The sequence below is a fragment of the Astatotilapia calliptera genome, chromosome 7 (assembly GCF_964374335.1).
Source record: "Astatotilapia calliptera chromosome 7, fAstCal68.1, whole genome shotgun sequence".
Taxonomy (NCBI): domain Eukaryota; kingdom Metazoa; phylum Chordata; class Actinopteri; order Cichliformes; family Cichlidae; genus Astatotilapia; species Astatotilapia calliptera.
The window spans coordinates 4,189,810-4,215,223 of NC_137428.1; the positions used below are offsets into that span (position 1 = coordinate 4,189,810).

General features: G+C 40.1%; 1 protein-coding gene across 1 annotated transcript in view; it reads left to right on the forward strand.

Annotated features, from left to right (window-relative positions):
• The window catches only part of znrf1 (zinc and ring finger 1), a 63,821-nt gene that overhangs the window by 31,831 nt on the left and 6,576 nt on the right, over positions 1 to 25,414 (forward strand). The window contains exon 2 of the mRNA XM_026172571.2: positions 13,399 to 13,494. Within this exon, the coding sequence (XP_026028356.2) occupies positions 13,399 to 13,494 (96 nt within the window). The remainder of the gene's footprint in view (positions 1 to 13,398; positions 13,495 to 25,414) is intronic.

The window sequence follows — 25,414 nt, forward strand, 5'->3', positions numbered from 1 at the left end:
CCAGACAAGGTGATTCAAGACCCTGTTAAGGCTCACCCAAATTTATAGGCCTTTGATTCAATTTTTAATCAATTATATGTGAGACATATATATTACAAACTGCATCTGCATCCCATTGAAACATCTGTAATATTATATCTGAAAGTCAGAATGAAGTTTCTTCATATTTGGTCAAAAAAGAAGGCAAACGCTGTGAACTGTAATGCACTCACATTTAAGTAGCGCTTTTTTTTACTGTCTATTTAAAGTGCCTTAGATTACAAGTCACATTATACCCATACATTCATTAAGCACATTATTCTATGCAGATCGCACCTGTGGCCAATTTAGAGACTCTAATTAAGCTTACATGCACGTCTGTGGACCCAGAAACATACTGAGAACATGCAAACTCCACACATTTTGACGCCTTAATATTTTGTGACCACAAATGTCTCGAGAAAAATGATATTGTGAACCTTGGTCATTTCAGCTGTTATATTTATTTATTTATTTTGAATGGTTCCTTTTCTTTGTACATGATTCTTTCATTTTCTTAAGCTAGGCTTTCTCCTGCTCTCCTGCCTTAGCAGCGCAGGCTTCTCTCTTGCAGCACTGTCACCACTTTTGCTGCTTCACCTGGAGATAAATGTGTTTCCTTATATAGAAACTTGGGGGTGTGACAGCATTCAGATGGTATATTGCACAAGCCTGCTGGTTCAGAATAGTTTACCAACATACGCACAGTGATACAAGCAATATCGGCTGGAGCGCACATTTCATAAATCTGTAACAACTGTAAATTTTGCAAATGCACTTGTTTTTGTTGTGCAGGATAAGAACGTTCCACGCACATGTAAGTAAATGAGAAGCAATGTTCAGCTGGTTGTCAGCTGAACAGATGATGCTGGTGAGACTATCATCAATGAATTGTCCTTTTTCACTTCTTAGTCCTTTTTTAATTTGCTTCTTATATGATGTTGCTCACAAATAAAAGCCAGTGTTTGAAACAATTGCTTTTGTTTTTTCAATGGTCGTCTGCATTTTAACTGACTCAGCCTACTTCACACTTCTCATGCTGTCAAATTCTCGATTCATCAGCATCACAGGCAGAGGCAACTGGCTCTTAAGTACTTCCAGTATCCGTGCACATATCTGTGATTATTGGTAAGAATCTTATAGGGAAAAAATGTTCAGGACGTTCTTTAAAACTATCAAAATTACATATTATAGACATTAGCATGCAACCCAGACCTGAGAATCATCACACACAATAATGCAATCACCATTTTACACGGGTAGATTGGTGATTGCTGAGAGATGCACATAAAAAGTGAATTGCAATAATCAAGACGGGAGAAAATTAAAGTGTGTACAAAAAGTTTGAGATGATTGACTGACAGTAAACGTTTGACTTTTACAATATTTCTAAGATGAAGGAAACAAAACGAACCAGCAACTTGACAAAAACTAATTCAGGCTAAAAATGAGACCCGACATTTGAGTGAGACTTCTGATTCTGTTTTTTAACAAAGAATGTCGAAACTTAACATAAACACTGAAACTGGAGTGACGTCAGGTGCACAAAATAATTTGAATATCGACTTTTTTTCCCCATTATCTGGTTTGACAAAACCTAAAATCCAAGTCTGAATTTGCTACCCAAGACTTTCTGCTTTGGGCTCTGTGAGGGTCTCAGTGTCCTTTGACTTTTCAACACATAAAGTAGTGACGCCAACTTCAGTCACAGATATTATCAGGAAAGGAGGCAAAAAAATAAACATGTCAAAACACAACACATTGCATGCATTGTGTGCTTTCAGGTTTCAGGACATCGTCTTGCCTTTCCATCACTGATCTGTGGCCAGTGTCGGTGGTAAACAGCCAAAAACAGACTGATTAGTTTTCTAATCTGTGCTTTACGAGCTACAGTTACAGTTGTGTAAAAACATGTTTATATATTGTCTTCATCACCATTTCGGTGTCTTTCTGACACATGCAATTTGCACTGTTTTCAGTTTACTGCACCACTCGTTTTAGTGGTATAACTGACTTACAGCTCAGCATGTTGCACATATAAAATGCATTAATTCAGCACAGATCCTGTAGAAAAGAAGGAGATAAATGTGATACTTTCAGACAGTTACACACTAAGCTTGGAGACATGACACAGGAAACACAGACCTTCGGCTCCACATACCTTGCAAAACATTTAAAATTGCTGTCCATAAGTAACCTTGCTACTGTAACTGCTGTTTCCAAATCCACTTTGAGCCATTTGTTGCTGATGCAGTGTTTACTGTGGGGTTGCAAGGTTTTAACACTCTGCAACAAAGGCCAGCTGACTCTTGGATGTTTTTGTGACCTATAATGGGTTACTGAACATTGTGAAACAAGTAAGATACTCTGTGTGCACTCTCAGAATTGTCTTGAGCAGCAGGCGCTTCAGAAAGCCACATGCAGTGTGGCCAGTAAGAACCAACCAAAACTCATTTGTACCATCGGTTGTCGAATGTATGCATTTGTTCAAGTTTGGGTTATAGACAGTTTCTTTTTGAATGTATTTATTGCATTATTAGGTCTTCATCATTAATATTATTAGGACTAATTAAAAAGAGTATCTTATTTGTCATCTAATGTTAGTATTGTTCGCTAACAAGACACCAGCATCTTTTTCACTCAAGTGTTTTCAGCAGTCATATCACACATTAACCCTGACCCTAACTCTAGTCAGTCACAATATATAAATGTTTCATTTTTTGTTAATCTGCCAGCTACTAAGGCAGACTATGTGTGATGTTTGATTTTGAGAATGTGATCATTTCATGGGTTCACATGTCAAAACTGCTTTAGAGAACACAAGCATGAGACCCGAACCTTTTAATACGTATTCAGCCGTTCTCATTCAGCTCAGGCTGAAAGTAGCAGCCCACGCAAACATGTCATACATGTCAGTGTGTTGTTCGTGGCTTCCTGCTGACAGAGTTCAGCGTCAGTGTCTGTCTTGATGTCTTTATCAGTGGCCGGTGGTTATTTGGGAGCTGCAGCAGGGTGTCAGGCGGGGCTTGGCCACCAAGGCTCGATGAAATATGCATTGGCCTGAGATTGAGTTGACTGACCTTGCTCGGTTGTGTGTGTTGTCTGTGCTGGGGTTTGACAAGAATAAGTCTTTACTAGCACTCGGGCTCAGAGGGTGTGACTGCTCTATCTGTTCGGCCCCTTTCCTTGTTGTTACTGCATAGTCATGCAAGTTATGTGCCGGTGCTGTTTGTGTGTTTTTAGTCCATAAACAGGTGGACTGGAGAACAGATTGCCTGAAGGTTTGAATGGCAGCTTCAGTGCAGAGCGTCTCCATTTCTTATACCTGGATGGATTGTTTTGACAGAAGTCACGACCACGAAAAAACTGAAATGACTACAGTGCATGAAGAACTCAATTACCAAGCTCGGACCTGTAGGCCTTATTAACATCCCTCCCTGCAAAACTCGTTGACTTTGACCAAGAGGCTGTTGACCTGAGCCGTTAGTATCAATCATTTTCAAAGCGCGACACATACTAAGCTGTTTTGCATCACATTTTGTTTCATTTTGGGAAAAAAAGTATCCGTTATTAACATTTCCTTTTTGTGCTGACAGCCGACACCGGATTAGAGGTTCATACTTTGATTACAATTAAACATTGACAAGCATCTGACATTTTTAGATAATCTTGTCATGAATGTGCGATGATGTCATTGGTCAGAACTGGAAATGCAACCTGTGAGGAGTATTCATACAGCTGAGAATAATAATATTGATAAAGTTGCTGGTGTTATGATGTAATTGACCAATTTCAGAGCATAATCAGCTAATCTGAGACACATTGTGTTTTTTATGGAATATTTTTTAAAAACAACCATCCTTCAGTTTTAAAGAAGCACAAAGGCAGTAAGATGTTTTAGCAAGTGAACCTCTGTTTTGTAATTTCACTCGCTTCATGAGACGCAGTTACTGAGTGAAAATGTTTACCAGCTACATAGAATTCACTTCTGTGGTGCTGATTTAACTTATAATCTGATTTATAAGTCAAAGTAGAAACTTCTAGCTAATTGTGGTGGTGCCACAGGCTCATATACCGCAGCCTATGGCGCTAACGTCGTACATATAGAAGAGTAAGAGGAGAATGACTCAGAGTTGTTAGAGAAAAGCTTCAAAGTAGCACCAGGAGGCACTGGAGAAAAAGCTAACGGGCATATGGAACCGAACTTTTCTTTCAAAAAGAATACAGTTAAAAGCAACATTCACACTTTCTAGCTAAGCTGTCACCCAAGATAACGGCCCACGCTCTTTTAAGTATCAATCCTGTGAGCAGCACAAAGTTGATCGTTTAAGCAACTCTGTTACACTTCATTGGAAATCATAGGCACATTTAACATTTAGTTATTGGGCTGTTAGAGGAGCACTATCATTGTTGAGTGTGTGTTTATGTGTTTGAGCTGGCTAAGTTTGCTCAATACAGCCAGTTTCTCTTGTTCTCAGTCATGTCACAAATATGCTGCTGTATTGCACACAAGATCCATAGAGGCCGGGGTCTATCACACCAGGCAAGACCCCAGGTGCAGGCTGTGTAAAGATGCCCCTGAGACAATCCAGCATAACAGCAGGGTGCAAGATGCTAGCAGGCAGGGCATACATGGAACACCATAACCAAGTGGCCGGCATAGTGTACAGGAACATCTGTGCAGAGTATGGCCTGGAAGTCCTGAGGTCAAATGGGAGATGGAGAATTGCCGAGCTAAGATCCTGTGGGACTTCCAGATACAGACGGACACAATTGTGATGGCTAACCGACCGGACACAGTGGCATTAGAAAAACAGAGGAAGACGGCCATAGTGATAGATGTAGCGGTTCCGAATGACAGCAACATCAGGAAGAAGGAACATGAGAAGCTTAAGAAAATCCAAGGGCTCAGAGAAGAGCTCGAGAAGATCTTGAGGGTGAAGGTAACAGTGGTCCCAGTGATAATCGGAGAACTAGGTGCGGTAACTCCCAAGCAAGGCGAATGGCTGTCCAGAAGTGTGTGGCATAGAAAGAACTTAAGCTCAACTTAAGACGAACCAGGTCAGAGCTGTATTTTCAGGCACTAACTGCCTCCAAGTGTTGAAAGCTTCAGATAAATTCTGCAGAGCACAATTACAAAAAGTACCTTTAATGAAACTATTTGCTATCAGAAATTTTTATTTACACGACTTTATAAAAGTGTTAATAAGGCTGCCCCCTACATAAGAAACAATAAAATGCTGTACTTGGGTTTGAGTGGTGTGGTGGTTAACACCTTTGCTTTACTACAAGAAGGTTGTCGGTTGATACTTCCCGATCAGCTGAAGCCTTATTGTGCCACTTGTGTTCTCAGACAGTTTTAAAAGATTGTCTCGCATCATTAACTCGTGTTTGAAAAGAGGTGGTTGGTATGAACACAGAGAGGAAAGAGTTCTTTCTAAACTCCAGCCCAAACCAGTTTAGTTTAATGCTTAGCTATGAAGCGCTGAAAATCTGCACGTTCTTGTTCATCTATTCTTTGTCGCAGAGAATATGTGAAGAGTTAGCGTCACAATGACAGGATGGATGCAAGTCAGTTGAGGCTCCAAGAACCATCAACTTGTTTGCATTAATCCTGTATTATATCATAATTAGTAAAGAGCAATATATTTATGTCGAAAACAACATTAACGATTATTTTAGTCAACATTTCCTGCTGTGAAGTGTAATAATAATAATAATAACAAAGGTTATTAAAGGTCAGTCATTCAATCAGTCAGTTTATTAGTATTCAGCACCAATCAGCATGATTTTGCTGCGAGTGACTGATGTCATTAAGAGGATGAATGACTGTTAATTACAAGTGGATGTGTTTTAATTGCTTTAGCCGTAATCGGATGTTTCTGTTGTGATTACAAATTGATTTTCAGTGGATATACAGGAATTGATTTTCTCATCCCTTTTGTGATTGTTGAATGGAGCAGATTTCGCCCTTTTGATAGTTTGTTTCTACTTGAGGCAGGAGTGGCAGTACCCATCTGATAGAGAAGATTTTAAGGACCCATCTGCTGTTGGAAAAATCCAAGAGCAAAGATATCTGACAATGTTCTGCCAAATTAATGTGGGGTTTTTTTCTGCTTCAAGAACTGAGCTCATCTCCTACAGCGGCTGAAGACTCTTGGATACTGTGTTGTGCTAAGAAAGAGAGCGCAGAGAGAGATGTAATGAAATTAAAATGCAGGCACTGAAATTGATTTTGGCCCAAACTAAATAATCATCTGTTGGTGAGGACATTAACTCAGCTTCCGGGTGGTATTCCAGTGCACCCGTCACACTTCATGCATATTACATTCGCTTTGTCACAGTTTATAAACCGTCATCTGGTGTTTTAATGTGACCAATCAGGCGAGGCTGCCTATCATGTGGTGGTCCTCCTGACACAAATTTAGTAAGACGCCAGCAATGAGCCAGCTGCAGGGAAATCCCGACTGGAAGCTTAACAACAGATTTTGCATTAGGGTCCTTATCCAGCTTTGATTTCCACCGTTCACTGAATGCTAATTATTGTATCACAGCGTCGCGCTGCTCTTCTCTGCAACTTTGACACACAGATGTTTTTCATCACTAAAACATCAGAGAGGACTGACTGAGAAAACAGGATAACTCAGCATTCAGTTTAATTCAAGTGTTGGCTCTGAATGTAAAAAATGGTAATACATGCAGCACCTGCAGCCAGACAGAAAACACAAACACCGAGCAACAAGGTGAGATTTTCTGCACTTTAAAAAGAATCATTATTTTAATTTTCCATCTAAAAGTAGCAGCGCCAAAGGGGAGAATGTTCTTTACCAGTTATTAGTTCTTACCTTATAAAGATTTCAGTTTCATTTAAACTGGTGCGGTCTTCTGCTGCTGTACCACGTCTACTTCAAGGTTTGGCGCATTAAGCATTCATGCTGTTCTGCATACCTTCTAAGATAGGATAGATCAAGAGATAATTTATTGATCCCACAAGGGAAATTGTTGTAACAAGTGGTTATTTAAGTTACTACTAGGTTAAAGCAGTCTGGTAATTCCCTTCTGACCTCTGACATCAACAAGGCATTTTCTCCTTGAGAAATACTGCTCACTGGATATTTTTTGTTTTTCCAGTCTATTCTCTGTAAACCCCAGAGATGCTTGTGCAGGAAAATCCCCAAAAGATAAGTAGTGTCTGAAATTTGCGTATGAAAACAAAGGCACTGCGCATGCGCGTTTTACCCATATTCTATCGAGATATTTCATTTTCTTATCATTGCCCAACATTATACCGCTATTACCGTGAACGGCATGATATGGCCCAGCCCTACCAACAACCATGCCGTGTTTAAAGTCACCCTAATCGTCTGTTTGAACTTCAGCTGTTCAAAATGCACCGAATTGGTGGTTCTTGCTCTTGGTTCAAAATGAGTGGACGAGACAAGAAAAGAAATCAAAGGGACAGGCTTTGGAGCCGTACGGGACGCACAGCCTGACAATACACAGCAGCTTACATCCACTTTGCCTTTAAAGCTGGTGTGAAGGGAGGTTGAAGAAAGCGCTGAGCGGGTGCACCAAATAAATAAGGATCAATCAGGTCTCTTAGAACCCTAGAGTAAAAATATGGAGCTGGAGATGAGCACAATAGATTCTCTTTAAAGTCTTTTAATACAATCACCTCGTCCTGTATCCTAATTGAGATATACCAACAGAAATCCAGCCCAATTGTTTCTGAATGTAAGTTCATCCCAAATCAAACTGATATAAGAAATCCTTTGCAGTGAAAGATTACAGCTAAGCCAAGGGTGAAATCAGTCTTTGTTGCTTTCTAACAAACATCATCTAATGAACAATGGCTGCCGTATGTAATATGTTAGTAAGAAAAGAATTACTCAGTGAAGCTGGATATGAGCAAAGATTTGTATAAAGAGCCATTGCTGCTGAATGTTTATATGTAGCTCTATATTACTTTGAGTAATGCAAGGCAAACACATTTCACTTCTATTATTGTCAAGAGAACAACAGATACCTCTAAAACTGGACGCCTCACACTAGAATAATCTAGATCAGGGATGTGAAGCTCATTTTACGTTGTGGGTCACATACAACCCAGTTTGATCTTAAGTGGGCTGGACCAGAGAAACTACAGGATAAACATGTAAAGATAGATAGAAGGTTCTAGTAGTTCATTTAAGTCAGTCATTGTTAAGTCAGCGTATAATTTAGTTGTAAAAAAACTAGTGCTGTCAGTGTTAATCTCGTTAAAATGACATAACCGCATTAATGTGGCAAATCTCTGTTAGCGAGGGATTGCCCCGTGCATGGGGCTGCACGGTGTCAACGCGTTGGCGCGGTTAGCTCATTAATACGTTAGCACCGTGCAGCCCCACGCACAGGGTGATCTGCGTTTACTCGCTAATGGGGACTGCCGCGTTAATGCGGTTAACGAGATTAACACTGACAGGACAAAAACCCAGATAATTTCCCCCCGAAACAGATAATTTTCAATAGCAGATGGTGTAAAAACGGGAACCTTTCTCTCATTTGATTGTTTATTTCTGGCTTCATTACTTTGGTGTTTTATGAATGGCAGTTGGTGAAGGTGGGGGTGGGGGGGTTTATTAATAGAAAAAGGTGTAAAACTACAGAAAATACAGTTAAAAGTTGATTATCTGTGCACTTGTTCACATTTTCTAAAGCTGTTCAGTGGGCCAGATGGGAGTCTTTGCTGGGTCAATTCTAGCCCCTGGGCCTTATGTTTAACACGCCTGATCTACAGGTTTAAACATTATTGGCTATTACTGGCCAGATGAATATTAAATCAATGTTGCTATGTGGTGAACTGTCCACCCTCCACAGAAAACTGTCTGGACTTTTTTAAGTTTCTTGAAGACGTTTCATCCGAGAAGCTTCTTCAGTTCTAAGAGCAAATAGTGGAGAGTCCCAGATTTTAAGCCCTATGGGAGTGTCCCCAAGAGGGTCATGGACCCCTTTTTGATCACCTTGGCTCATGTGATTGCTCTTAGAACTGAAGAAGCTTCTCGGATGAGAGGTGAAACGTCTTCAAGGAAACTTAAAGAAGTCCAGACGCTTTTCTCTTTCTTTCTTCACAGACATGTCGTTCTCAGCAGCACTGAGAAATTTCTCCTCTTTGTCATTTGGTGCCAACCGTCCCACAGCTCGCGACCATAAAAGCGCTGTGTGGCATTTATCGCCACACCACCTGTGGTCCTAAGATGACACTGAAGGAAAATATTAGAGAAATGTGCCCGTTTGACACGAACCAACTCCTGTACAGTAGGACTGCAAAACAGGCCTGCGCACACTCACAGCACACATCTGTGTCCATGCTCTCACATAGGCACCAGTATAATTAATTTATGATCCGGCCCTGTGATTTATTTTCGTCCCTATCTGACCTTATGCGCTCCTTGAATACGAAATGTCCGCGAGGATTCGCGGTGCTTGGCTGAGTTGAAAGCGAACGCACACACAAGCTGCGCAGCTAGAGTCCTGCTGGACCACGTATCACAATCCTTCATTTCTCCTCGAAACGCTTCAGCTCTCTCACCTTCTTCCTGCACCTCTTTTTCGCTCATTTCTTCCATCTCCCACTCTCTGCTCATCCCTATGGAGTGTCTGAAAATAGCAGCTAAGGGAAATGTGGGTCAGCTGCCATGTAGTGTGTGTAGTGAACGTTTCTCTGTGTGTTTTCTACCTGCACCTCCTTAGCGTTTTTCACATTTCACAGAAATGAGCACCACGTATGTATGCTGCAGTTCTGCAGTGTTATTTTTGTTTTTTACTTTATTTTCCACTTGTAAGCCTGTGAATGTCTTAGAACTGTATGTGTCATCACTCCAGCAAAAACACAGGAGAAGCTCAAACCTTTGTTTAGCTTTAAGTCCTCTTCACACTGAAGGTCCCTTTACCTCAGCCAGGTACAGGGACCTGTCATTAATTTCCATTTTTGTCAGCTACCAATTTTCTATCATGGTAGCTGCCGTTTGTGGACTGAGGCTGCCTCGTATTGCTACAATTTAAATGGAGCATTTATTATGCCTTATTTCTGTTTCATCAAATTTGGTAGAGTTGCATCTAACCATCTTTAGAATGAGCTCCGTATCACCAGTGCTTGTTTAACGACTGTTATTTAGTGGCGATTTTATGGGGGAAATGCTTTTCTCATCCAGTCATCAGAACAAAACTGAGAGGATGTTTTGCTGCGTGGGTATAAAAAGTTCAGCATATGTCAAATGAATATCGTACGGTAAAATCTGATATTGTGGCAGAGAGTGAAATTATGTTTGACAAATATGTTAATAATAGCAACAATCTGACATTCACCTACAGAATGATCCACCATTTGGTGAAAGTGGGGAAGAAGAGCAAACTTAACTAGGGCGAGAGGAAAGAGAAACACACACAAAGTACAAGAACTACAGGAAAGAACGGGTCAAAATGAATGACATGCAGCAGTGGCATATGAATACATGATGACTGAAAAGAGGGGAGGGAAGAAGAAATGCCCATGTCATCACAGGAAGTCCCCAATATCATGAGCCTATAGCAACGTAACTAAGGTATGGTCACCTGAGTTTAAAGTAGAGATGGTGTCTGCCTCCTGAAGAGTCTGATAGTTGAAGTCTCTGCCACATATTCGAGTTTTAGAAAGTTTAGGAAGCACACGTTACCCTGTACACTTAAAGCAATGAACTCTTTTGGGATAACCTCATAGTGTTAAATAATATATATTAATATATGATCAAGCCTGATCATACAAGACATTAACAGGGAACTGGTGAGGGAAAAATACAACCTCTGTTAATACTCTTCTTGCAGAATTTGTACCAACTGAAAGCTCTTCTCCTCACAACTTTAACTTAAAAATTAATTTGGTCACAGTTATGTTATACGCACAGGACGCTGCCATGTTGCAGTTTAGTTGTAGGTGGGCTATTTTTTTTAACTAGAGTCGTCACATGTCCAGTGTTATTTGTAGCTTGCAGTTCCTCCTGCTAGACGGAGAAGCTCCTACTTTTAAAATAACACCCCATTAGTAATGTCTACGAGCTTTTATCGTTATCTATAACTGACAATTTGGTGTTAAGTATCATTTAGGAAGAGTAGAATAGAATAGAATAGAATATCCCTTTATTGTCATTGTACGTGTATAATGACACTGTGAGTGGTCCACACCAACTGTGCAGGAATAAAATATAAATAGTAAGACAGTGAATATTGTAAAGGTTTTAAAACGACACAAGCAAGACGTTTTACTGCCTAAAGCTAACCAAATGACATAAATGAAAATAAATGGTTACTGAAAGCTACAAAAGGGCCTCAGATCAGACCTGAACTAAACCCTCTTGGCTGAAAATGAGATTATTAGTTTCTTATTTGGAAGACTTTCAAACTTGTTGGCACCACAGGCACATCAGTGACCACCTGTCATAAATGTTTGACCTCTTATCAGAATATAGTGGTTGGGGATTTGGAGCGGGGACATCGTCCTGACACACCCAGCAGCGAGTTGGGAGTTATTTGCTTGCGCCTTGTCCCATCTCGTCAAGCAGATCCCAGAGCTTGCCTTCTCCACCTGGGTGGTGTCTGGCCCCCTGTAGCACCAGTTCCTGGAGATGATGAGTTTGCAGAAAAGCCTCCACTCCCACTCAGCGTCCCAACTTCTGTCCAAGACACGCTGCTTATCTTGACTGTGCGCTGCAGCAGTCTTGCAGAACTGCTGCGGCTCACATACCTGTGGACATTGTGGAGCTGATACTATTCCAAACTTTATTCCAAACTCCTTTCTCTGTAACATTTAACGAAACTGATTTTTTTCACAGCAGCAGTCCTGGCCACAGCAAGTTTATCTCACTTTACCTCATGCAGCCTGACCTTATTGAGAAACGTTGGAAGTTGTTGGTCTAAAACTAGCAAAAGACAAGAAAGGAAAGAGGAATTAGGAAAAGAAAAAGACAGAACATTACAAATTAAGAGGTCTAATACTTCCAGGATTAGTTAGCAACAGCGAAACGCTATGCACCTAAAACTTTTCCACAGAAAGTCTCTGAAAAGAAGAAGGGGAAAAATGCTCAGCAAGAATCAGTGTAATTGTTTATATATATGCAAATCTCATTAAACCACCAAACAACTGTAGCGTTACCTATCATATAATCAATTTTTAATAAACGGAAACCAAAAGGCAGTAAAACTGGTGGATTTTTCAAAGAATTTACACATTGAAATGAGCAGTTTTGTATTTTGTAAATGTTTTTTTTTAGCAGTTTGTTGGTACCAGTCTTGATTTGAGCAAAGGTACAGTAGAGTGAGCTCAGTAAACTGAAGTAATCTGGATACAAAACCCACTGGCCTAAAACCTGCTGAAACATATCCCATTCTCAGCGATGCTGAACGTGAAGAGTCACTGCCGTTTTGATTGAAGCTTCCTTTTGTCACAGTCGCAGCTGTTTTCAGCTCTGTGGCCCAGTGTTGACCTAATTATCTGGTATGTGTTATACTAATATAGTCAACCCTGATGGCTCCAAAGAGCACAAACAGAGAGTACTGACACAGCTACAACTTTACAGAACTTGGCAAAACAAGCACAGATGAGTGTTTTTAAAGTGTGCATTGGGGTGAAAGGGAAGAACTGGATAGCACAATGATAACGGCCTGGGTTCATTCTAATCAGTCTTCCATATCACAAAGTTTTATTTTAGTCAATGTTTCTTTCCTTAACTGATAATAAAGCAGTGGCTAATGATTCAGCCTGTTTGTTTTTTTTAGAAAGGCAGACCTTCTACTCCATCTGAGACCAATTTTTCCCATTAGTAAGCTGGATATGCTAATGGCCACGCTAATAGAAGCCAATAAGTGGGTTATTATTTTTTATCCATTCTCTTATTTTGAAAGTTAACTCAAAAACACCTTCCTGTCTTTTGTTTTCTCTTCTGGTTGGCTCACTTGTGGCGGTCCTTGATATCGTTGATCTCATTCAGCCCAAGATGGCGGCCATCCTGGGCTTCAGCTGGGGTCCGTAGTCCTTCCTACGGTGCGAGTTAGAAATGTGCTCTAACTCGAACATGCAGCAGGTGGAAAACCGGATCATGCGCTGTTATGATAAGTTCACTAAAGCTGCAGAGCAGAACAAAGAACCTTGCCAGCTGTATTCAAAGACTGTTTGGGTCTATTTGGGTATTTTAACATCAGAACGGCCGGGATTTCCTATTATCACATTCTTTTACATTACAAAATGACATTTTACATTTCGTTCCTTTGGGTGAAATGCACTCACAATGAAGCCGATGCTTGTTTATTTCACAGTCATGTGTGTGTATATATGTTTGCACTGATCTTTTACTTTGCTCCTCTTCTTCCTAGGATTCAAGTGTCCTGTCTGCTCCAAGTCTGTGGCGTCCAATGAAATGGAGGTTCACTTTATCATGTGTCTAAGCAAGCCTCGCCTCTCTTACAATGGTAAGAAACACCTCCTTCTGTTCTTTTTATGATCGATCTGGTAGAAATCAGGCTCGCTGTGCCAGGGAACAATGAGCTTGAAGGCCTTGAAGCTGCTGCGCTCATAAATATTCGTGACAAGGTGGGCGGGTCTAAAGACAGGAACATGTTATCGAGCTAGTCCTTCAAAAACATGATAAATATGAATGAGGGGCAATGAGGAAAATCATAAAAATTCATAACATGAATTTACACAACCCGACAGTTTCAGCCATCCACTTTGGAAAATACAAACACAGCTGAGGCTGCAAAGCCCTCGACTGCTGCGCTCTGACATGTGACCTCTTCAGTTTCACAGCTCTTACTGGTTCTGTGTGATTCTGTTATGCCTCTTGGGGGTTTTTACTTTTTGCTGTCATTCTACTGGAGTACTAAACTGTACTTGCAAGATCCAAGACACGCTGCTTATCTTGACTGTGGGCTACAGCAGTCTTGCAGAACTGCTGCGGTTCACATAACCTGTGGACATCGCGGTGCTGATACTACCAACCCTGCCTCGGTACATTGAGTTTTTTCTTTTATAATAACAGCCTACATTGAGTCTCAGCTATAAGAGTACAGTGTGTATTTAGTCTTCACTTTTATAGGTTTAAGATGAGTTGGTATTAAGCTGCAACCTCCAGGGCTAACAAACCAAGCCATAAACTGCAGTTTCTGAATTCCAAAAGCAACTCAGTCACTACTGACTGACGTGTCCAACTTTACAGTAGGCTTAAATATGTTTACAAACTGCTGCACAAACCCATGCATTTGGATACTGGTTAGGTTGAAAATTAGGGGTGTTTCTGCTTTGAGCAGGGCGCCAACCTATGCTTGTTTTATGGTACTGCAGTTGTTTTTGTCTGGGTATGAATTTTATTACAAATAGAAAACCAACTTATCATGAGCAAGTTTGCATTGGTTGAAAAACCAATGTACTATTGCCGGGTGTAGGTTGAATGGTGACTGGTTGAGAAGTCGGCCAGAACAAGGAAGAGACCAACAGGGACAAGGAAAGTCAAAGATGATCAAAAGCAGCATGAAGAGGACTTAGCTTCACTTCAGCTCTTTGGATGTTCTAACGCCGTTCTTCTCTGTGGCTGAAGGATCAGTAGCAGCACAAGCAAGACTAGCTCACAGACCAGTTGCCCCTCAGCACAGTACACAGCTACAACTTCAACTTCATGTCTTCAAAGCTAAGCTCTGCACACGAGCAACGCAAAAGAATGAAAGGCCACAAATTATCAGCTTACTCTAAGTGCTGCAAACAGTGTAGGGATGTGGAGCCGGGCATGTCAGGGTCTTTTGTTTTACTTCATTGACCATGTGGGCAGTGCTGCCCTGTGTCACTCTGTTAGCTCATCCCTCCCTGTCTGCTGCCCGGCTGTTTTTCTCCCTGTTATCTAACCAACAGTTATAACTGATCATCTGGGACTTGTTATTGTGTTTCTAAGGGATTACACCTGCTGTTGGTTCAAGTACATCTTGAAATTGTTCAGCCTTTGTTGGATTGATCAACTGATCAATGAGTGATAATGAGCTAATCCCAGTGTGGGACTGCAGCTGGGGAAGGTATCATACAATGCAGTTCTCCAACTGCTGCAGGATCAGGTTGGAGTGGCTTTTAAGCTCTCAGCAGATAAATACACATTATCAGCTGCAGCCCTTGACCAGTCTGGGGCTGTGTAGAGAGCCCAAGGGGACGTGTTTGCTGGGTGGACTGTAGGTATGTGAGGGTGAATGGTTTGCCTCTTGTTCCGTGTCAGCTGGGCTCCAGCCCCCAAAGTAGGCAAAGAAAATGTATTGAGATGGTAAGAGCTGTGAATAACCTTCGAAAAGCAACTACGCATGCACGGATCCATCAGTTTTCTTCCACTTGTCAAATTCAAAGTCGGTAGTGGAGGTCGGCAGTCTGTCACGTAGCTACGGCATAGAAACATTCACAACTACAGCAAACTTGGAATGATCACCTAATCTAACAAACATGTATTTGTACTGTGGGAGGAAGCCAGACTATGAAGAGAGAAACCACACATGTAAACGTCCCAGCAAAAGATTCAGATCCTTCTTGCTGTGAAGCAGCAATTCAAACTGCTGCACGCCTGCACACAACTAAACTTTCAACATAAGACCCACTGGATTGTCCCAGTGAACTGATGGTGAAATCCTTTGTTTTCTTGAATAAACTCTGGAAAAATATATTTGTTCGGCTGTTAAAATATGTGGGTGGCCTTCTAAGTAAAGTCTATGTTTACCTCGAGGTGTGGGCCAGTGTTCTGACATCGCACACATTTAAATACAGCATCGTTCCTAAGTAGACGACCCACAGGATGGTGAATATGCATTGGGAAATGAATTCACTCATGGTTTTAGGTAAAATTTGAAAAATAAAGCACAGGTTTTATAACACTGAGCTCTTTGGTCCATTTTAGACTCAGTTATAAATAAATAAATAAATACTGAATTTTACCATTTTTAAAAAGCCAGATGATTCCTGACTTGGGGGAATATTGCTGTGATTCTGACATCATTCATGTTTACTGTTACTCGGTGTCCACAGTGCTGCTCTGGGCTATTTATGAATGACATAAAAAAGTACATAAAGCTGCTGCAGACACACGGTCTACCTTCCAGTCTCCTGTTATTTCCTCAAGCAGGCTTCTGTTTTAATTATGGCCTCGACTGCCGCTCCTGGTTGCTTGGAGACACGCGGTCATCATGTCTGTTTGTTGCCCCACAGCAGTAAGTTGATTGACACTTACTTGTTTGACTGTGTGTCTAAATGGGTGACCTTGTAAAAGTCTGCTCATACGTGGTGCTCATGTTTCTGAGCGTAACAATAACTAATTGAGTGAATTTGTTAGAGGCTGACAGAGACGGACACGAGAAGTCTTCAACCTGGTCATCGAGGCCGGTGCAGTAAAAAAACTACTGTAAGGCCTGCAGCTGAATTTGGATTGAGTGACAGAGACAGAGAGAGGAGAATTTTAACTGTCTTAAGGAAGATGGGATCCAGAATGATGGAGGACCCTGATGGCTGATAACGGACGAGAGGAAAGGGCAAAAGGAGAAACACTCCCATAATTCCTCCTTTTTCGGCACCTCCTGTCCTTCCTGTCACTCTTTATTTCCAACAAATTACTCTCTCGTTCTCCCTCTGTCCCTCTCTCATCTGTGAGTCTGTCTGTTCCTGCTGTGTAATCTCGCTGTAATTTCTTTTTTCCCTCTATCTTCTTCCGTGTCTGTTCTCTTGGGTTTTTGAGGCCCACAAAATGGGCTGTGCTTATCTTGTTTCCCAGCATGCTCAGGGGTGTATTGTCAATCACCTGGACCGACTGACTGCCGCACATCGGCACATCACACACATACACTCACACACACACACATCTACTGTTCAGGAGATTCATGAATGCACTGATAAACCTCTAAAGTTAAGCTGACTTGCTTATAACCTGCTTTCAAAATGAAGTTTTTAATACCACATCATCTGCATACATTTGTAGTTTTGTAGCAGAATTGTCGGAAGTGCTTCTTCCTGTCAGGGTGTTGATAGGCATTACATACATTTCAAATTTGAAGCAGTACAACTGAGCAGACTTTATTCAGTTTCAGCGTAGAGTGCCTGTCTGCTGTGATGCACTGGATTCAAGGGCAAGGTTTCATAGCCTTTTGGTCGAACGCACAAGGTTATGGCACATATGGTCAAAGGACCACTTGCTTCACACCCAAATGAATAATTACACACTTTTGTCATGTAGAAACTTCACTAAGCAGGTTTAAATGCTTAGACCTGAACAAAATCACAAAATTCTTCTGGCTCATATCCTTTTGATACCCCTCTAACTTCCTAATAAAGATTTTATCGCTCTGTGAATGAGGGCTGTTATCGTTCTGCATCTAACTGTGGCTGGCACATCAAGAGGCTGGACTCAAAGGACACCTTGTACATATCTCTGAGCTACTTGGAGTCATTGGTCAGCCCTGGCTTGTCATTTCATTCTGGAATTTAGACTTGTGACTAAATCCTTTCTGCTGAAGCAGGCTTTTTACCAGGCTCAACCTCACAACAAGAAGGTTCCTGGTTCAAAGATGTTTGTGGCCTTTCTGGGTGCTTCAATTTTCTCTGGGTACACCAGCTTCCTCGCTTCAATAACAGTAGAAAAACATATATAAAGTACATTACATTACAAATGTCATTATTCAAAGTGTACATGTGTTCATGAATCTGCTTGGCTATGTTACTACATGGTAACACTATCAAGAGTTAGAATTAGAAACATATGGCTTAGTTAGGTAGTAAATGTGCACATATTTATTCAAACTGTGTCGGATTATCAAAGACATCATTAAAACCTTCTGGTTCTGATGCCTCAACACTGCCATTTTGAACAGCCTCATATTTTAGCATTAGCCTAGCCAAACATTTAGCTTCATAGTGGCCTCTGTTGATAAACTGAGCCTCTCCCACCCAAAGCCTGTAATTTTGTACTTTCTTCTTGAAACATCACATTATTTCACAAATGACAGAGCATTTTTTCATTTATAACTTCTGCAGTATCATAAAAGACAGGTCACTGTTGCAGGATTGTGGAGGAACTGTAAAATCTCACCCTACTTCATAAATCCATATCTTTGTTATCATATAGATTTAGTATGAGTAAGCTAATACTGGCAGTGAGTAATAACAGCATTCTAACAAAGCTTTTTAAGGGCCAACATAATGTAAGGGCGTCTTGTGGGATTAATTTGAAGTTTAAATCTCAGTACGTTGAAATAACGTCCTTTTTGTGTCTATGTGCTTACCCACCTGCCTGAGCAGTGCAGAAGCAGGTGAGGGTTGTAGGTAGCACGAGTCCACGTGAGCTGACCACCGGATCTTTTCTGGGTTTTGACTTTCGCATGATGTTATTTTAATGCCTTGCACTAAATATAGCTCGTTGCAACGAGGGTGAGAAGGGGCCTCGTAAAGACCTGGAATGTCAGGGGGAGGTAGCACGAAGACACAGACAGATAAGAAAAAGGTGAAGAGGGGGGTGCAAGGCATGCAGTTTGCCTCACGCGGATCAAGTCATTGGAGGATACACGAAGAGGTTAAAAAAAGAGAGTTTGGTGCTGTGATTCAGAAAGGCAAAGAGCACCTCATCTAAGTCATTATAGACGCCAAATATCTGTTTGCAAGTGTGCAAGTTAGGAGGGAAGCAGGCAGGTGAGGAGAGACTGAGTGATTGAGAGACTTGCAGCACTGACACATATCTCACATCACATTCTTCCATATTTGCATCACAGTCCAATGCTTTGGTGTAATTTGCACCGTAAAGTTTACTTTCATATCAGAAATACTTTGATTTTCGTTTCATTGTTACAGCTCTTTTTCAGTTGCATCTTATCTCATTATTATGAGAAGATGTCACGGTTGTTATCAGTCATTGCTATACTTGTGAGGTCAGGGCTGATGATGCCACCAGATTTAATATAATGGATTTGAGCTTTACTTTGTTATAATTATTTTTTTTAATCTGATGACGGCCACCTGGTTCCTGAAGACTTGATTGCCTTTGATGGTGGCGACCGATGTCTTTTTGGTACCAGCCAACAACTGCAGATGTTGCTGTTTGGTTTTTACAGCACAGATGTAAATGTGCAGAAATAAATTCCTCAATGTAAACTGTGACGTCTGCACAACTTAAAATGACCTTGTGTACATTTTTCCTTTTGACAACAGATACAAACCTGACAAAATTAACAAAATCACTAGAATGTAACTTTATCTGAGAAACATCTATGTTAAACTAGGGACGGGTTGTACTTTCCTGTAATACCATTTTATACCACAAGTTGGTACAAGGAGTCAATGTTATTGTTTTTTTTGGCTACAATTAATGTCAAATGTTTTTTAGTTTTTTTTTAAACCCACTGTTAAAATACTGCCCTCTGGTGGTAAAAGTTTACATTTTGTAGAGTGCATAAAACCAATTTGAACCTAAACTCCACTCTAAATGACAAACATTGATGTTTTACATTGTTTTTATGCAAGCATACATCAGCATCGTGTTTTTAGTACATCACATATTAGATTACATCAGCAGGCTGGTGTCTATAAGCTGTAACAATGTTAAGATATAATCATGCATTGTGTGATTTTTGCAAAACTTTATTTTGTCATGGTGACACCGGAGGGCGTTGTATTATAAAATAACAACTGTGTTGTACAGCTCTCTGCAGGCCCTTTCATTTGATATATTACTCAATATATTTCTTGAAAAAAGGTTTCAAGGTCAACCTTGACCTTGGGCACTAAAAAGAAAGGTCAAGGTCAAATTGTTAGTCAACCTAGTTACTCATGTCCCCAAAGGCCTAGTATATCGTTGTGAAGTTTGGAGACAATAAAAACATATTTGTAATCAAGTTTTAACAGATTTTTACATTTGGTGTGACCTTGATCCGATTTTCAACAACATTAACCTTCCTGCCTTCTTGGGACCTTTTTGTGCCACTGCTATGTGTTAAATGGCTGCCATTTCCACTGTGTTCAGTGGAATATAACCAAACTTGCCACAGGATAGTTTTTACCTGTCAATGTTAATATTCCAGTGTGAATTCCTTAAATCAGCCTAAAATGGCTGAGCAGCAGAAATCCCCACACCCATCACCCTGGGGACCATTTTCTGCCCATTGACTTCCATTATAAACGCTATTTTTCAACCCCAAATTATCATCATATGATTTTATTTTTTCTTCTTTTCTTGGATGTCAATGAAGACTCAGGGCCTTGAAGTTTTAATTTTTAAATTGCAAAAAAAATGCAAAAAAAATAATGGCAGGTCAAAATGTATGTTGGTGCCAATCTTTGGTCCATCTAAAGGCCTACTTATAATGACAATCACATATTACTTCAACTGGTTTTTTGTGGAAATATTTAGTTTCGTTTTTTGGTTTTTGGGGCTTATAACACAGGGCGCTCATGTAATAACACTGGCATTTGAAGGGTTAAAACAACGAAAATATAATTAAAACTTTACATGAATATTTCAGGGAGAAGTAGTTTTACAAGGTTGGCTAATTTAAAGTGGAATAAAATATGGATATATGGTCTTTTTATGGCGTGGCTGAGAATGGTCCCTAGGGTGATGGGTGTAAGTTTTTTAAAGGATGGCAGGAGGGTTAAATCAACTCGGATGGTTATTGGTATCTACCGTCATCGAGTGAAAATTGTACCAAAACAAGTACCAAAATGTTCCCTCCAAAATGTATACTTATTCAGAAACATTGTATTCAAACTGTTATAGCCTGTTACTGTAAAGTAACAGGCTATAACCTCCTGAGAGGTTATAGCCTGAGAGGTTATTACCTCCTCCCGAGAACCAGCCTATCTTTTAAATTATTTGAGCTACCCTGCTAAGTCCTGATGTACTAAAGAGAGGACATCCTGGGCTTTCCATTGATATCTTATGTGTTTGGGTGGCCTCTATTACGTCCAAAGAGGAAGGAAATCCCCAAAAAAGTTAAATGGGAAGATTCCTCGGTTCTCAGGAGGATTTATCAAAGTCTTTCTCCAAAAGTTGATTCTGTTCATCTGGACGTAGCGTTTTGTGGGAGAAACGTTTCGTCACTCATCCAAGTGACTTCTTCAGTCTCAGCTGACTGCAGGTTTCCCCAAATCTTATAAACAGTACATTTGCATAATGACTGAAACCAGCCCACTGGCCTGTAGGTGTGAATAGACTGTCCTGGCCTGACGACACTCTTTCAAGGATGAGGATGTACACATCCTGGACAGGGAAGAACGCCATTTCCCTTTTCACGCCATTTACGTGAAAAGGGAAAGACTATCTCTGAATCGAGGAGGGGGCCTAAGGGTACATCTTTCGCCATCTTACATGCTGTGATTGCAGCCATTCCCCAACTCTCTGTGAATGGTACTCATGGCCATTGATCAGTGGGTTTTGGTCAGTAGTTGTTGATCAATGGTCATGAGAATTTGCATAATTATGATTAAGGAACTGACCTCCCAGCCCATTGTTCCTTCAGTGGGCTGGTTTCAGTCATTATGCAAATGTACTGTTTATAAGATTTGGGGAAACCTGCAGTCAGCTGAGACTGAAGAAGTCACTTGGATGAGTGACGAAACGTTTCTCCCACAAAACGCTACGTCCAGATGAACAGAATCAACTTTTTGGAGATTTACTTTCCTGGATGATTGAGAATGCATCAAGACATTTATCAAAGTCATAACACACAATCGTTAATTATATCACTACATCACTATAGGTCGTTTGTACAAACAATGGCAACAAGTAATGTAGTTTTAAATAGCTCTGTATAGCATTATTATCACTTTGACCTTGAGATCAATCAGTTAACTTATATGACAAATTAGAGGTCAAATGTGACACAGTTTAAATCTTTATAAGGTACTTTCAATATGTTGACATAAGACAGCACACTTGTAAGAATCATGCAAGTTATAAGGCTTGTTGATTTTTGACCAATGTACCATAAAGTTTACCTTGCAGACCTTGGCGGATGTAAGTCAAATTTGAATGGATTGTTAACATGGTCCCACTCTACAGCCCTACAAAGTGTTATCAGAATTCATACAGACCTGCATGCAAACGCTACCAAAAACACAACCTCCTTAGCAGAGGTAATTATGAGCTCTCTATTCAGGAAGTTGTTTTCCTTTTGCCTAAACCCAGCTAAACCCTAACCCTGCTGTTGTTGCATCATAAAACTGAATTCCCTGCTCTAATCAAACAGTGTCATCTCTGGTAAACTGGATTCCTGTACAAGCTTTGGTATTAGAGAAGGTCACAGCACATTAATGTCGTTGCAATATTACGAAAGGAATTAAACGTTAACACTAAAGTCAGCTGTAAGATTCTCTGGGACTGTGGTGGTTTGCTAGAACAGAGGTGACAGGCTGCTGCCTGATATTTAAAAGCCTTGCAGCTGCAGCTGCGATCAATACTGAGACTTCTGGCTGAGGCAGAGCTGTGATGAGTTAGAGCGCTGGCTTCATCCAGATGACCTCATTTTTTAAAGCATTTCCACAGGTGAAGCTAACACAATTGAACAACCCTCTTAACTTGATTATCAGCTCAGGTCAGGTGTTGACTTTAAATTTAATACACTTTGCACTCATTTCCAAACGGGCAAAACTGTGTGGCTTAAAGGACTGTGCCGGCTTTTTGGCAGTTGATTGATTTCTGAGTTTTTCCTGGTTTGATTTGCAGGCTAATAAGAAGTAATGTGCAAGATGCTAAGAGGAGGACTGGATGTATTGTTATCAGACGCGATGTAGATTACTGCCACTTAATCCAGAGTGCTTATTCTGAGAGATCCTGGGTGTTTTTAGGGGGTGGATGGATGTGAACAATAGACAGGAGACACTATTTTTCAAAAGAAAGAAAGAGGGGAGGGAGGGATGAGAGGAGCAGGGTTATGGGAGTTTGTTGAGGAACTAAGCTGATTTGCAGTCTGAGCATATGCTGTCTCTTATTCCATCTCACAGTCTGCCCCCATCAAGTATCCTTCTTTTCGCTTTACTGATAAAAACGGGATCTTCTATCATTTTGGCAAATCCTCAATGCCGTTTTTTCCAGCCTCAAAGCAATGATGTGTGGCATTTCCACATGAATAATATTAATGTGGGTTCCTATGGTTGCGTAACAGTGACTGAAACTTTATCTAGGGTTAGGATTAGGTTATGGGGTTATGGCTGGGCTCAAATTCTACCTCCACTGACAATTTATGAGGCCTTATCTGTGACTTTATTTTACAGTTAAAAAACTTTTACAGGTCATTGGATTAGAGGATAATTCCTTATGACTTTACATATAATGTCAGGTCCAAATTCCGCACAGATCCCTGCAAATCTAATGATACTGTGCTTTACTAATGAACTCGGATCACATCTCTTGTATGCATCTTGTTGTTATATGTTGGTTATGAGATTTGCCAAGGATGGGTCCTGGACAGGCAATAAGTGCACCGTAAAAAAAAAAAATCTTTAAAAAACAGTAATATTCCAGCAGCTGGGGTGCTAAAATAATACAATATAAAATAACAGAAAAAAACTTTCCCATGAAAATACAGTTATTTTCAGTAATGACAATACAGTTTGCTGCCCTAATTTTACATGGGATTTTGCATTTTTCAAGTGCTTTTAAACATTAAATTAGAAACAATTTAATGTGATTAAACAATGAAATTACCTATAAAAAAGGTCAATGAATGCGGCAATATGAAAAATAATACCTAAATGTACAGAAATATACAGTTAGTTTAAATAATGATGGATTGCATTCATATAGCGCTTAAAGCACTTTACAATTCCACTTCATAATTCCCCTCTGACCATCACCAGTAGGGGGTAGGTGAAATGTCTTCTTGAATATATATATATATATATATATATACACACATATATATATATATATACACACATATATATATATATATACACACATATATATATATACATATATACACATATATATATATATATACACATATATATATATATATATGTGTGTATATATATATATACACATATATATATATATACACATATATTGTTAATCCTCTGAGGTCTAAGTCATGATTAATATTTAATTTTTCCTTTTATTAAATTGTTCTACTAAGTCTTGCCAATCAGAGAACTGTTCTACTTAATTAAGCTCTTAATTTATGTTGCTGCTTGCTGTGCTTAATATTTTGGGGTGTAAAACAGGATTTCCTAAGTTTTTTGGATGAAAAACCTCATCTGTCTCACCTTATCTTTTTAAGTACAACGTGACAGTGGTTGAAGACGGAGCACCGAAAATTAGTTTGAGACTCAGATTTAGATTCAACAATAAAACACATTAAGCTGAAGAATCATTCTGTAAAATATAAAAATAGATTGTTTAATTTTACTGTTATACAAATGTACAATGTCAGCAGCAATGCTCCTGCAGGCTGTGGCATTCAGACTATGATTGATCATTTTCCGGGGACCAAAGTATGCCAAGAAAACATTTCCCACCTCATTACACCAGCAGCAGCAGCAGCAGCAGTGGCAGTGGTGGCCTGGACAGTTGACATAAGGGAGGGTGGGGCCATGGATTCATTCTGTTGATGCTAAATTGTGGCCCTAACATCTGCGGCTTCAGCAGAAAAGGAGATCCGTCAGACCGTGGTGTTTTTTTTCCTTCATTCTTTACTGGTTCAGTCCTGGGGGGCCAGTGTCCACCACCGTCACAAATTTCTCTTCTTGGCTGACAGGAGCTCAAACCACTGTGACCTTTCATTCAATTCTGAGTAAACTCGAATTCTCAGGGTATCAGCAGTCGCAGAAATACTTACTATGCTGCAGTCGGTCACATGTTTGATGTTCACTAATGCTCCTGACACGTATTTATGTAGGCTGAGGAGTTGGCAGTTTCATTCGATTGTGTTTGTACTTGTAGCATTGGGCACAGGACACACCCAAGCCTGAGTAAAGTAAAGTATTAACTAAAGTAAATTAAAAACACTTTGTAAGGGCTTAGGTTTGCTTCCTCTAGTCGTCCTTTCATCATCACCATCGACAGCAGGTTATCTTGACCGTGTCTACATGCTTACGTGGACTGAGATGCTGCCATGTGATTGGCTGATTAGATGTTTGTTTGAAGAGCTGCTGAAATAGTTTATGTAAAAAAAAAAAAAGGCCAGTCAACGTATTTTTTCAGTTTTGATTGCCATTTATATCTGTAAAGCAACTCTTAGGGGGCAAAAAATAAAGTTTTCTGATTTTCTTTCATTAGCAGGGACATAATGTTGGATTACATTTTGTGCTTTTTGTTGTTTTTGGCATTTAAAGTGTTTTTTGAATCTACATCATTGTTTCCTTTGGGGAATCACTCTGAATGCTGACATATGT